Consider the following 15,022-nt stretch of genomic DNA (forward strand, 5'->3'; position numbering starts at 1 on the left):
AGCAGAGCAAAGATGAGGGAAAGACAAAGACAACCGTGTGAAAGTAAGCTAGATCAGAGGTCTAGCCTAGCCGAGGCATAGATAATGCCATCGATGTAGAGCTGCGCCTCAACTTTGTTGATTTTATTCATTACTTTTGTCTTTGAAGTTTTTGTTGTGCTTTTGCCCTCCACATCTCAAGAGATCACATGTCAGTCAACACATGCAAAACCTAGAGATGCTTTTCGTTGAAATGTTTTGATAGGAAACTTGGCTTTCTTTGAAAATCCTGCCATTTTCCCTTTCACTGCTCACTCTGACCCTTTTCACAGTTGCGTAATGTAATGCACTCTTGCTTTCAGTGGAAAAGTAGTCAAACATGAATATGTGCTTTTCTAAATGACCCAGTTTGATATATTGCTACTAAATGCCTTATTTGCTTAACGTCAACAATTGTAAAGCACGATTTGACGTCAAACTTTTTCGCTTTTTTAAACTGGAAAGCTTTTTGAGACAGAAAAAAAACATTGGTTTGTGTTTGCAGTGGCTTCAATCTCACCGCAGTGCTTCAAAAGTCCAACTTAGCAGGAACAAGCAATGACAGGAGATGAGGAAACCAGGAGGAAAAGGCCGGATGATGAAAGTGTGGGAGTCGGAGTGGAGGATGGTGGATGATGAGATGGGATGGGGGGTGGGGGGGAGTTGTAGATGGCAAAGGAGTATTGATTATCTTTGGGAAGCGCACGCGCTCCTATTGATTTGGAGCGATACCAAATGAATTGCAGTTTGTGAAGAGATGTTTTAATCCCCAAAGATGTAGGACAGTCTATTATTTGTCTCCCTTGCGGAATTTGTAACCACGTGTATTGTGTACTTGCAGGTATTTCGACTTTTGTTGTGTAATAAAAACAGAAACAAGCTGATATTATCAGCTACGGTTCTCCTTTGAGGAAGAACAAACTCCTGGAGGGGGGTCGGTAGAGAAAAATCAGTTGGTTGACGAGAGAGGGAAACACAGGTTATCCAGGCCTCGTACACACAGCTGAGCAGGGCGTCAGAGTGGAGCCCGCATTAGCAAAACTCTCATAGGAGCCATTTAGGAGCCAAGCATAGAGTAATGAAGACAGAATTTCAAGTTTGCATGTACAAAAGCCTGGGGAGGGAGACGCACGGGTGGGAAGGAAAGACAGGTGTTGGGAGGGGGATGAGCTTGAAGAACTCGAGCTGTCTGCATACTAGTCACTTTTTCTCACAGCTGAGAATGAGAATGGACACACTCACGCTCACGTCTCCTGTTGCACATGCAGATGATGGTAAAGAGTGATTCAGCTGAGCTTGTGGCTGATTAAAACCTGGGTAATTAGCATTTTCACAATATTGATGAGGAGAGCCAAAAGTGACATTTAAGAAAACCCATTGTCCCTTTAGTTTCACATCTTCAGAAACTCCTTAATTGGCTTTCAGGGTAATGGCTCAAACACCACAAGCCACAGAGGAGAACATCAACCTTTTGACAATTTATAACTTTGATCAGCTTAGCGATGAAAAGGTTTGGCAGCTGGCTCCCATACTGTACACGAGCCCAGCATTTATACATTATTTTCCAGTATAACTGATGCTCCTAGGTGATCTTTGCACTGCATAAAGCAGCTCTAACACAGAACTGTTCAATATATATATTTTTTTAAACCTGTATTACTTTGAGTGTGATCATAAAAGGTCTTGCCAAAAGGTTTTCAAAACCACAAAGATCATTGTAGGCTGAAGACGTCTGCAGAAACGGCCAGTACTTTTCCTCTCCTGGCTCCAGTTTTTAGGCTTTTGGCACCCTAACTAGGAATTCAAGAAACTGAGTTCAGAGATTTTTAAAGCAGGGTGAGGAAGATTTGTGGTGTGGGGAGGCTTAAAGTGTCACATCTGGTCTGATTCACCCAGCGCTGCATTTTTGGATTTTGAAACGTGACGAGCCAGTCGCTATGTTTACTGCAGCACACAGACTATAGCTGTGTGCATCTTTGCTCTGCATCAGTGTCTGTTTTAGAGTAAAGACTGTCAAATTTGATATAATTTACTGCATTGTTGTGCTCGACTTCAAGTTTTTTGCCCCAAAAAGCAGCAAAAGCTGAATAGTGATACTGTTTAAAAACTCAGTGAAACCCACTGGTGTACTTATAAAGTGAACAACCAACTGCAGAATAATCAGGCTAAGTAAAGACAAAGATACACACAAAGATTAAAAAGATTATGTCAGATTGTTGACCTGCCAGTGTACTTAGCCATTATGTAATACACAGACACACAAAACAAAACAATCCCCAAACTACTTCCTCTCAGCGCACAGATGCTAATTATTTTACATAATGTTGCCACTAGAATTCTTGCACTTCTATATTTTACGATGAAAGACCTTTCTCAATTCCCAAGTTGACCCAGGCTGAAGCGTTAGGCATTGGTTAATGTTTTAGAGTTTAAAGTTTAAAAGGCTCTTAGTCTTTCACTGCCACGTTTTTCACATGTTACCAGTCCATTAAACAGCCATTATCACTTATTATCACGTGTCACCAGTGGGCTTGAAGCTCAAAATCCCCTCATTTCTGGAGGTATTGAAAGACACTGTCTGCTTTAACAAAAGAGAACCACAACAAAGAGAGCTTGAGAGCATAAATCAGACTTCACCCTGCAGACTTGATGTTAAACGCTTTCTTTGTTTTCCCACCAGCTCTTTACCTTTTGTTTCAGTTCCTGTGTTTGATTTATTTATCATTATTATATTTTTTATAAATGTAGCTCTTCCACACACGATTTGACAAAGAGGGCATCATGTGACTTGCTGTGTAAGCTGGGTTTAGTTCTGCTTGTTGGTAATCGGTGTGTACAACAATGCGCCTTTTGGATTTCTATAGCTACAACAGGAGTGAGCGCATCATAGGGGATATTTAATTGGGTTATAGCAGTCACAGTGGAGGCTAATGTCCACTTCCTTTGTGTCTCTGCAAACAAGATCGTCAAAGAGGTGAATGTCTTTGACGATCTTGTTGTGAGTGTTAAGGTGTTAATGTGTGATATTATTTATCTGCATTAGTTCTATACCACAAATGCATCGATGAATTTTCATTGGTGTTTCTGAAGGACCCTCTGCTGCTGATTTCAATTGGTCAAATTCTCCTTCAGTCATAAAGATTTGATTTGAAAGATTAGATTTAAGAAGGAAGTTTTAAATCTCTCCCGATCGTGGTGTCGGTTATTCTCAAAGATATGTTTTATGGACAGAAAGCTTTGTTCAGGGCCCTGAGCGTATGGCTGCCCAGGAGTCAAATGAACCGTAAAGCACTTTCCTAGTATCCATCCTACATCCTGTTTCTTTCACTTTGCTCTTCCATCTCTAGTTCTCTGACTCTGTCAGCCTTGGATGCTCTTAATTAAATATAGTCAATGTAATTGTGATTGATCATTCAAGCAGTATGGGAGTTTAAAGGAGTTTAAATTGATTGTCAAATCAAATTGTGGAGGCGCCGGTTGCCTGATTGAATACAGGATGAACTGTGATAAACATGCTGAACAAAAATATTAAATATAATTATAATTATGGGAATGTTTATTGTGGCATTAACCATTTTGTTTGCAAATGTTGTGTCAATTTTGTCTGTGTTGGATGATATGTCTGATGTAAGATTCAAGCTTAATGCCCTGCATAACAGTGCTTTGAACTTTGGTGATATGAAAACTCGGTGGGTTATGTTGCTCTCACTGATGGATAGATGGCAAATTCCAAGATGGCTGTTGTGAAATCAAATTTCCACTCCTCACTAATTTTGGCCTAGGCTGCTGTGGACTTCCTCTGATCCACTGATGTGTTTTTACACCCCTCTGCATTTAATCATTACTTATAATTTATCGCTGGCTCTCTTCCACTGTGTGTTTTGTTTTTTGTCCTGTCTTCCTCCCCTCACCCCCAGCCGGTCCCAACAGATGGCCGGCCCTCCCCGAGCCTGGTTCTGCTGGAGGTTTCTTCCTGTTAAACGGGAGTTTTTCCTTCCCACCAAAGCGCTTGCTCACAGAGTGACAGTGGGGTTTTCTCTGTGTTATTATAGGGTCTTTACCTTACAATATAAAGCGCCTTGAGGCAACTGTTGTTGTGACTTGGTACTATATAAATAAAATTGAATTGAACTGAATTAAACTAAATATAACTTCAAATATGTGTCATATCAGTTTTTCTTTAAGTACATTTTATTTTCTGGAGTGTTTTCATTTTATTTTCGATGACCCTGGAGGGTCCGATTATGAGAAAATCTAAAATGTTCTTTCACTTATTGTCTTATCTTCCTTTGTCTTTGTCCATGTTTCACGATAAAGTCGAAAACCAAAACTTGCTTCCTTTTACTCCCAGCACGTTCCAGTATTTTTTTTTACATTTATTTTTTACTCTAAAGAACAATATAGAAGATATAGGCACCCCCGTCCCCCACCACCAACAGTATTTCCTTTTTGCCGGTATAGTCCTCTGTGTTGGGATTATTGCCAAAAATAATACGGACTGACACACTGTGCATTAATTTCTCTCTCGTTATGCCGTCTGCTTTGTGATCCATTAAACACCGCGGTGCGTGCACGCCCAGCTTGGCTCTCTGCTCTTTTCTCGCGCCCGGGTGTGAGTCTCGTACTGTGCGCCGTATTCCTAAAGCCGGGGATCACGTCACGTGTCACGGCTCCCGGGTCCTGGGCCAAGTTTTTTTTTTTAATTCCGTGTCAGACCATCCACGGAGCTTCAGCGCAGAAAGCCACACGCCCCGACCCTCCTGCGCGCATCTCCGCTCCACGCTGCGTAACGAGCACCTCAGAGAGGAGCGGATGGATGGATGCATGGATGTGGATAGATGTTCCCGTTTAACTGAACGCGCCAAATCAAGACGACTTTAAGTGACTTATTTGATTACTTCCAGCGATTTCCAACGACCCTCGGATTACATCTGATCTTTGGCAAGCCAAGGAAGGATAATTTTTTTGTTTTGTTTTGATTTTGTTTAAACGAGAGAGAAGAGAGGAAAGAAGGAAAGGGAAGCTCCGGGTTGCTGAGAAAGGCTGGGTGCGCTAGAAAGACGGAAAGTCACGGATCATGCTTATGGGAACTTCCGATTCCGTCTCAATAAGGTAGTTTAAAACAATAAAGTTGTTCTGTTTGCATGTGATTATTTTTATACACACTGAGTGCAGGAGATAGTCCACTTTTTAGGGGCGAAAAACGGAAAAAGGCACAGATGATGCGCGCTCTGGTGGCTTCTACTTCCATTAATACCGTTTAAAACGCGTATGCAAGTACTTTTACAGCAACTGTTCATATCAAAGTGTATTTAATATTGTTCGGTGTTTACAAAAGAACCCCGGGAGGAGAGCTTCCAACTGCCTGAAGGGTCAGATGCGCTCTTCTCACGTAACACCAAACGGCGGACAACAAAGCCCGTTAAAAAAGAAAGAAAAAAGAAAAGCTTCCTCAAAAGGGCAAAGTCTGTTAGCTGGATTATGATCACTAATGTTTTTGTTCTCGACGTTATTCCACTTATTACAATAATAATCAGTATTGCTGTGGTGGTTTGTTTTTTTTCCTCTTTTTTGGCGCATTCCCTGCCCACCATTGCGTGGTGTGGGCTAAAAACCTTCAGCAGACCAGAGACAGAACAGTCCATCTGTTCAATCACATAGCAACAGGAAGACAGAGAATGAGAGAGAGGGGGGAAGACAGAGTTGGAAAAAACATCCCTCTACTATTATAATACTCTTATAGTACTCGCACTTAATTGTTACCTAATTTCACTAAACACATTTTCGCATTTCTACTAATTGCTGCAACAGCAGGCAGTTGTCAGTCTGTAGTGCTCAATGGTGCCTTTACTGTGTTATTACTATGGCTACTATGAAATTCAGGCTTGATGTTCTGACAGAGACTCCCAGTTTTGTCTGATGAAAGCATTTATTGTTTGTTTTTTTTGTTCGTTTTAAGGGGAAAAGAACACAACTGAGAAGAAAGGCTATGTAAAAAAAAAATAAAAGCCCATGAAAAGCCTAAAGCCCTGGCAGATTTGTAAAAGGACTGTATTGGAAATCCGTGTTTTAGATTGATTGGAAGCTCCTGCTGCTCAGGGATTGGAGGAGGAAATGGCCTAAGTGTTTATTTGGCTCCTTGTGCGATTTGTCTCCAGTTGCTCTTTGCCAAGTTGATCTTTCACTCGCTTCTTTTTCTGTCACCGTTAATCTGCATCTTTCCTCTACCTTCATGTCTGCCTCCTTTGACTCACCGTGGGCTCCCTCCCCACTTTCCGCCTCCCTCTAACCTCCTTCTCTCCTCTGACCTCCCTTCAGAGTGGCTCTGCCTGATGCTCTATCATGACTGATGGCGAAGGGAGAGCGCGCTTTCAGTACGCAGAGTGCCAGGAGCTGGAGGAGGTGCGGGAGGAGGTAAGGCTTGCTGTACCGACATCCTACAGGAATGACGCCCAAGGTCATGAAGATGACCCAGGAAGAAGACGCCCGGATGATGAGGAGGAAGAGGAGGAGGTGGAGAGGACGAGAAGGAGCAGCAGGAGGAGGAGCAGCAGCAGTAGCATTCAAGGAGATGGAGGAAATGAGTGGAGTCCTGAAGTTCAGGGGGATGAAGAACAGGAACCGGAGCTGGAAGTGGAAGTTGGACCAACACTGGGAGTTCGCATCACGGCTCCCATCCGTGATCCAGACTGCGTCTCCGAGGAGGAGGAACAGCAGCCGTATCCGGCCCTGGCCCCCGTGGCCTTCTTCTGCTTAAAGCAAACAACGAGGCCTCGCAACTGGTGTCTCCGCATGGTCTGCAATCCATATCCTTTAACATGCTGGAAATCTGACCCCGGCGATCGGTAAGACGAAATATGTCCTCTGCAATGTTTGTGTGTGTGTGGTGGCACGCCTGCATACACGTTTGAGTTGTCAGTAGAAACTTGCTGCTTCTGTATAAATACACAAGCACCAGCGAGAGACTCACACTGGTGACACGTGCAGACATGAAGGGCGTGTCTTGGTATTGGGCAAGAAGTAGATGTTACCTGTTGTGAGTCTTCGTCCTTTGCTGATGTGATATTTGGCTGTTTTACGTGCTAAATCTTTTGTGCAACAATTTGCATTTCCCTCTGTGTCTATAAGGTTGGTATTATAACCTCCAAATCTGGTGGTTTGGTTATTTTTAGGTAAATTAGCTTTTCTGTTATAGGACCTGTTAACACGCCCAATTGAGACAGCCCCAAGTACACCCAGCACTCGATTTGCCTCTATAGACTGAAAGTGCTGTAACACTTACCTGAGCTGCTTTAGGCTCAGATTCAAGCACAAATTAGTTCCTGGCTATATATATTCTTTTGAAGCTCATCAGTCAGTTCGAGCTGTATTCCCTCTACTAACAGTTCTGGCAGCCATTTTATTCTAATAATCAGATATTTTAATTTAATTTCAAAGTGCCAAGTAGTCCAAGTGAAATTACTTCCTAGGAGAAGTGCTCATGTCTGCTTTACTTTCTATTATTACCCCCTCAGCTGAACATCCTGCCGGGATCATTTTCATCTGTGGGATGTTTTAACACACCGGAGCATAAGAACATAATGTGCATCCAGATATAGGCGCTATGAAAAGAAGCTGAAGATGAACCGCTGTAATATGTTTGTTTTTTTTATTCGTGATGTGGTTAAGTGGGTGGTGTAAAAACAAAATTAGGACCTGACTCACATTTATTTTCCTAAGTGTTTCCTGAGTACCTGGAATCTAATATAGAAGGTACCAAGAGTATAAAAATACAAGCACGATTATAAAAGTAAACTACATTTATTCTGTCTCTGAGATTCTATCTCTTTGTCTCCAAGTGATTAAAAAACCCCACTCTGAATAGGTGCATTCTGACAAGCTTCTGCTGTGTTCTTGTAGACCTATGATAGTGGAAGCTTGAAGGTGTAGTGAATCTAAGAAGGATGATCTGACGTGGTGTTTGAAGTCGGAGAAGAAAAACATGCTGTAGAAAGGTAGATAAACAGCTAGACAAAGGGGCAACCTTATGCTCACACATTTCCTCTCTGAGACTTCTGTGTGTTTTGAAGCTGAAGAAATCGAAAAACAAACTTTAAAACGGCGACATATGCACACACACACAGTTTTGTTTCTTTTCTGCATGTAAAGATTCATTAATTTGCCTTCATCATTAAAGATCATTAAAGATTATCAGCTCTAGAGATTGGAGTGGATGATTCATGCGGCATTCAGACTGACACTGTGACGTGGGTCAAACCCACGTTGATGATCTGTCTGAATAGGTCAGTGTGCGTCAGCCAACGATCCCTCACGACCCTCCTCTCGAGAAGAGCTGAGCATTGTTGTGGTGGGCCGCTGTTTCTATTAGAAATGTACCAACTCCTTTGGTACGAAAGGAAGTTGCAAGTTGCAAGTCGTGTCTTCTTTCATGACTTGTGGACTTGTGCCTAATGATGGTTTGCTAAAAGATTTGACGCACATGTTTTGTGTTCGGTTGCTTTGGTGATTTTGTCTTTCCACTGCTACAAACAACTCTACAAAAGAAAGGTCAAAACCATTGCAGGACCTTTAGCAAAGCCTCAGAAGAGCAACTTTTTTCAATTGATTTAAAAAAAATCAACTCAAACCTTTATTGACATTTCTAATCTTACATATGCACAAATACAAATTTATTGGTCTGACAATACTACAAGGGTTGTCACCGTAGTAGAATTTCAAACTGATACTGGGAAAATACTCAATAATCGATGCAATTTTTGGTACCACAGAGACAGAAAAAAAGACAAAGTAAAAAAAAAACCAAAAAAAAACAACCAAAGATAAGAGCAATAATGGTTCGTGTAAATAGACTCAGCTACACCTCTGTTTATTTCCTTTGCTTTTGGTGACTTGGCACCATATATTTCATGGTGATCAAATAGCGTTGGTAAGGTTGGCTGTATTGTTTCTGCCTAGTAGACTCTCCTCAGGTTCAACAAGGGGCTTTAAGAGACACTTTTTAGAGGTAAATAATTTTGTTATCCTGTTAAATTAATCCTTCCTAATAACATCACTGACAGGTAGGACCGATGATGGTAACAGTAACGTTATCATACCTATACCTGGTACCTTAACAATAACCTAACTGTCGGCTAATGTGTGGAACTGCTAACAGTTAAGCAGCTAACACCATCATAAACGTTAATAACTGTGTTCAGCAACTCAATGCTGCTGAAACAGGAGCTTTACTGACCTCGTGGAATTCTTCATAAAGACTTCGGTGTCAGTCTTTAACACGCTTTGTTTCATTATGCCACTGCTAATGTGTTCAGCTGCTAGTGAGGGGAGGGGCTGGGTGTCTGCCTGTCTGCTGTGTGTGAAGCTGTTCGTCAGTGAAAAGAGGGAAATATGGTATCAACACTGCTGCAAATGAGTTTCTAATCTGATTCAATCGGGCATGTATTTATTTATTTATTATGACAGCCCTACTTGGTACATACAGTAACTACAGTACTGAAAAAGGTGACGTTTTTTTAGAATTTTGGTATTAAAAAGCACTCTGTCTGTTTTGATGTCATCACTATCTGTTACCGATGTAAGCCTTTCTGCAGCATTTCTACCATATATTTTTTAAAACTGAACCCTTGCTTACAACCTAGATCATATTATCAGAAACTCTTTCTCCTTCATGATCTGACCTTTAAGTGAAAAATTGGTTGCCCATGACTCCACACTCTGGTCCCTTGTTGATCTCGTGTCAGCTGGAGTGATAAGAAGACTTCTGTTTAATTGTCCTTGAGAAGAAAACCTAGTATTCCCTCATGGGGTAAAGTGCCAGTGAGCCATCACCTAATTGATCACATGTCTCTAAGCACCAAAAAGCATCTCTACCAGCTCCCTCATTTCATTTTTGTGGATAGGACAGAACTCACAGGGAATTTCTCATGGGGATTAAAATCCCATTTTTTTTATCAGTTCTGCTCGCTGCAGGCGCTCAAGAATCAAGGCGTGAAAAAGTAAGGCAAGTTATGGTCTCTTACAGAACATGGTAATGGCTAATAGAGATATTAAAATGGGACTGTCCTGCAGCGGGAGAAAGCTGCATCTAAAATTTGTTGTTAAATAATTTAAAGGGCTATAACGTGCCAGGAACGAAGAAGGTCCGAAAGGATTAAAGCATGTCCAGTTAAACAAGCCGACACATAGGACTTATGGTTTGGTAACCTGCTGTCCGACAGATGCTAGTGTTGCGTTACATTACCTCTGTTTTGTTCACCGCACTGTAGCAGAGCTAATACTGCAGTAGCTGCTGAAGCAGACCACTACTATGAAGCAGATGCTCCTATGGTTAGCACATGTGCGCTTCACTGCTTGTGCGCTGATCACATGCCTGATTTCTATCTGGGTGCAGACTTATTTATTCATTTTTTAAGATATGTTGTTTGAAGTTGACAGGCTGGGCTATTTGTACCAAGACAGCAAGGCTAATGAATGATTCGCGTACTGTCACATGCTCGGCCTTGCATTATGACTGCTCGTTTAAAACTGGATACGGGTTATGTCATAAGAGCTGATCTCACCGGACATCTCTCTGTGTTGTATTCCTGTGTGTCTGTGAGTGTGTGGGCGTGCGCGCAGAACCCACTGTTAGCAGCGCAGAGTTGGTGGTCCACAGTAGGTTATGTAAATATTTTTCGGAGCATAAATTCTCTGCCACTCAGCAACAAAATGAATGAACACACTGGGAGAAACGAGAGCCTGTAGAGGAGGGGAAAAAAGAAATAAAGAAACAACTACAGCCATAAATTTCAAACAACGCACCTCTGAATAAAAGTGTTTTATATCACATCCCGATTCCAACATGTGTAGTCCAACAGTAAAATATTGAATCTGTACTGAGACGGTCATTAATCACCTGTGACAGTAAAAACAGGTCAACAGTTGCTCACAGTTACCAGAATAGCATTTCAGCACAACAGCATTTGTCATTCAAGTCAAGTCTGTTCCTCACTGGTGATCAACTAGTCTGCTCATGTCCAGGAAAATGCACACTTAATAGAGCAACTGATTAGGTCTTGATTAGCCTAGCATGCAAATAGACTTTAAAGACAAAATTGGCATTTTTTATTAATTTCTTTTTAAACTGATGAAAGTCACCCTAAAATACATTGGTTTAGGTGATCTCTGAGTACAGCGTGCATCCACTAGATCTCTGTAAATCCCCCTAACAATCTTCTGCTATTCCCAAACTTTTGCACCCATACATCACGCAGATGTTGCACTCGAGCAGTAGCTGGTTAAAGAGCACTGGATGCCCTACCTGCTCAAGTTGGACATTTGCATTCTCATGTGCAGCTTCATTGTGTGACATTGAGAAAGTACATGGCTACATTGCACATGTGAGAAATCCTAAGGAGTGACAGTAGTACTGTGGCCCTGAGAGGTCAAAAACACTGCAACTAAAGGCAACATCAGCAAATAGAAAAACGCTGTGCACAAAACACAACAGAAGTTGAGTAAAATAAAATGGAAGTGTTTTGGGGAGACAATAACGTGACAGAGCAGCTGTGGGAGTGACAGAAACCACAACGTGACATATTGCATTGAGACCCGCTTAAAAGAAGCTATGGATTAATCGGTGTTGTGAGGAAGAAAAAGATGTAGATAACGTGTGCTTTAATTGCACAATTCATGTAATACTGCAGGTACATGTTTGCTACTAGCCATTTGCTGTTAGCTTGTCACTTGCACAGATTTTCCTTCATGTTAATGTCTCTCCTAAGACACTTCTGTTGTGTTGCATTCAACCTCCGCTATGTTTTGTGTGATTTTGCAGCTTTTTTTCCCTATTTGCTGGTGTTTTATTTAGTTGCAGTGCATTTGACCTTTTAGAGCCACCGTACAATATCTCTAAAATATGGACAAAAAGAATGTAGCTAGCATTAGCGTTCTTTCTTTTGTTTAAAACAACTGCTTTTTGGATGTTCCTGTTGAGTAGAGACCTAAAATAAATCTGACAGTTACATCTGAAACAATCTCAAAACAAATGCAGGATCACAAGAATGAACATTATGGAGTCGCTGATTAGACGGTGTGAAAGAATAACAACCTGAGTCAAGCTGATTAAATCTGGTTCAGGAGCCCAGGCAAGGTTAATCCATTACAGATGAGTTGATTCATCGTGCTATCTGTCTCCATTAGTCATCTATACTCTAAAACATATTAAAGGGGGCCTTTTCACTTCCATTGTGATAGATGTTTCTGCACAGAGATACAAGCACACAGATCACCTGACTTTTTTGAAGTATCAGATGGATTTGATGACTTTAGATGGGGATTTTTTTTTTCAATGTATTTAGTGGTAAAAATATCTGAGGATTAGCGGTTCAAAATAAATCAAGTGGAAGAGGTTTCTCTCTTTGTTTGAAGTTTTGATGGATTGGACTTGCTGTATAAAACTAGAGACGGGCTTAAAGCTGCATGAGATCAAATCGGCTGCATGAAGAATGTCAGTCAAATGTAGCTTAGATGAATCGAGGAGGCCTGTTAATGTGCAGCTTGTATCAGCGATAAAAAGGACTATCTTCAGGGCAAGAAAGTTGGATTGGCTACTACCCTTTACTCCTGCAGTTTCATTCCTTTTTTTTCTTTTTCACCCCTCCTGTTGTGTATGTATGCCTATTTATGTCTTTAAATGACTTCATCTCTGCAGTGTGTGGGATAAAGAGACTTAGCCTTCAAATTAGCAGGTAGTCCTTCTCCGACTGCCCTTCTGACTGGCATCCTGAGGTTTAGGTGTGTATGTGAGACACGCTTCTCTGCATCCCTCCCTCTCTGCCGGTCTCAGAGCTCGACTCACTGTATTTGTATTGAGCAGTTCATCAGTGTGTGTGTGATTGTGTGTTTGGTGACTCATTATATTTGGCCTGTTCTCATCATAACAGCAGATTGGGGGTCGTGAGGTGCCTATTTCTGCAGAGACAGAGGGATCCTGTCTCTTTGACGTATGAAGTCCTGGCACACCTTGCGCAGTGCTCAAACTGTGCGTGGTTGAGCATCACTTGTGTGCTGTGTAGTGGACAAGGCCCACGCTTTCAAACGTGTTTGGTGCCTGCCAGACGTTATAACAAAACTTTGTTACAAATGTGGTGTAACAAAAGCTTTTAATTTGTCACTCTTCTGCTATTATGTACGTATTTAATCATTAGTTATTATTAATCTCAGGCTGTGTTTACAGCGTGTCTATTGTCCTGTCTCCATCTCCTCACCCCCAACCAGTCACAGCAGATAGCTGCCCCTCCCTGAGCCTGCTTCTGCTGGAGGTTTCTTCCTTTTAAAAGGGAGTTTTTTCTTCCCACTTTAGCCAAAGCGTTTGCTCAAAGGGTGTTATCATGTTGTTGGAGTTTTCACTGTTTTCTTTGTAGTATTGTAGAGTCTTTACTTTACAATATAGAGCACTTCGAGGCAACTGTTGCTGTGATTTGGTACTATATAAAAAAAATAAATTGAACTGACTGTAACGTGTACAGCTCTGCTATATCACACGCACCTACATCACCTACATATTTCTGCTCTAAATGTAAAATTTTTAGGAACTTTCTTTTTAAATGTAACATAGTGTCACACATATTTTTTTAAAAAAACAAAACAACAACAACAAAAAAAGCAGATGTGTTGTCAAAAAAAAAGAAAACAAAGTAGAGATTAAGCTTCATATACATCTTGTTCTGGGTGGAGTTGCTCCTCGTGGTGCTCCATGTTGTGGTGCTTGTTTAGCTGTGGCTGGATGCTAATATAAAGTTATTACATATAATATATGTTATAATAGCATATATAATAGCATAATATAATGATATGTTAACAATAGCGATATCATGAAATTTAGCAGTATTTCGTTTGATATTGATATAAAAAACAAAAAACAAAACAAAAAACATGTAAGTCCTTTATTAAAAAGTCACTTTAAATTTGAAATCACTGACATGGTGGTGGCAGACTGTTAATTTAAAATGTTTTTTGTTGCCATGACACAGAATGAAATATTAGGGTGGTTGCTAAATAGTTTACTAACGTTACTTCGAGGTATAGTGTTATTTACATTATATTAGCTTAAGCATTTACATAGCATTTAGCATTACCCAGTGCAAACATTTTAGCCTGTAGGATCTGGCTGATTTCACAGCAGCAATGCCTGGTGACTCAAATATTATACTACTGCAGGATAATAACCCAAAGTACCTCCATACGCCACACTTACTGCGTTTCTTACATAGACATGATATTAACTAGCGACAGACCCAACTCTGAATAAAAGTTAAGTAGACGTAAACATTAATTAAGCTAGCAGTCGCTGTTTGGTTTGGGAAGTCTGCAGCTATAAGAATGCAGGGGTGCTTCTCACAAGGAGTCTGTTCTTCCTGCTGCCAAAAATAATAGATCAGCCCTGGAAGGCTGCTGCTTTAATGCTTCGTTATGAAATTAATACCAGAGATTGAAGACCAGTGAAAATTGTTTGGATGAGAGCATATTGACTAAACAATCAACCACTTGACCCTGAGACCTCAACAACAGAAAGAAAAAAGGTTTGGAAAGGGGAAGTGAAAAATATGACATATTAAGGGTTGTACAGTAGCGTACACGTATTAGTATTTAAAGGATATGTATTCGGTCATATACATAGATAGGAGAACTTTTTAAAATCAATATTTAATTAAAATAAATTTAGGCAAAATATAAATTGAACATTTTAGGAAGTTTTTAAAAAGTAGCTTTGGTACTAGAACTAGAACTACTCAGTACAGTAAAATGATGTTTAGGCCCACTTGGAGGATAATTTTTGTTTACCAAAGCATTATGTAGCCAAACATGTTAAGTAAACAAATGTGCATTTCCGAGTTTAAGTGTTTGAAGCCCTCCAGATATTTATTGCAGTGCAAAAACTGCTGCCTTCGCCAAGTTGTAGAGCAGGGTGTTTACTTATGGTTGGGTTTCCTTATACCCTTTGGGTGTTTTGAGACTTATGAAC

The 15,022-nt window shown here is 40.8% G+C and overlaps 1 protein-coding gene across 3 annotated transcripts in view; it reads left to right on the plus strand.

The window, feature by feature from the left end:
- Window positions 1–4,584: 4,584 nt before the first annotated feature.
- Window positions 4,585–15,022, plus strand: part of cacna1ha (calcium channel, voltage-dependent, T type, alpha 1H subunit a) — a 135,712-nt gene continuing 125,274 nt past the window's right edge. The window contains exons 1-2 of one of the 3 annotated variants that reach the window (XM_084926412.1): window positions 4,585–5,130; window positions 6,337–6,823. In XM_084926412.1, coding sequence (XP_084782538.1) covers window positions 6,361–6,823 — 463 coding nt within the window. In that variant the 5' untranslated portion in view covers window positions 4,585–5,130; window positions 6,337–6,360. The remainder of the gene's footprint in view (window positions 5,131–6,336; window positions 6,824–15,022) is intronic. The other 2 variants (XM_084926410.1, XM_084926411.1) reach the window with 2 other exon arrangements.

This window comes from Perissodus microlepis, chromosome 4 (assembly GCF_051167445.1).
Source record: "Perissodus microlepis isolate ML-2025 ecotype Zambia chromosome 4, ASM5116744v1, whole genome shotgun sequence".
Lineage (NCBI taxonomy): Eukaryota > Metazoa > Chordata > Actinopteri > Cichliformes > Cichlidae > Perissodus > Perissodus microlepis.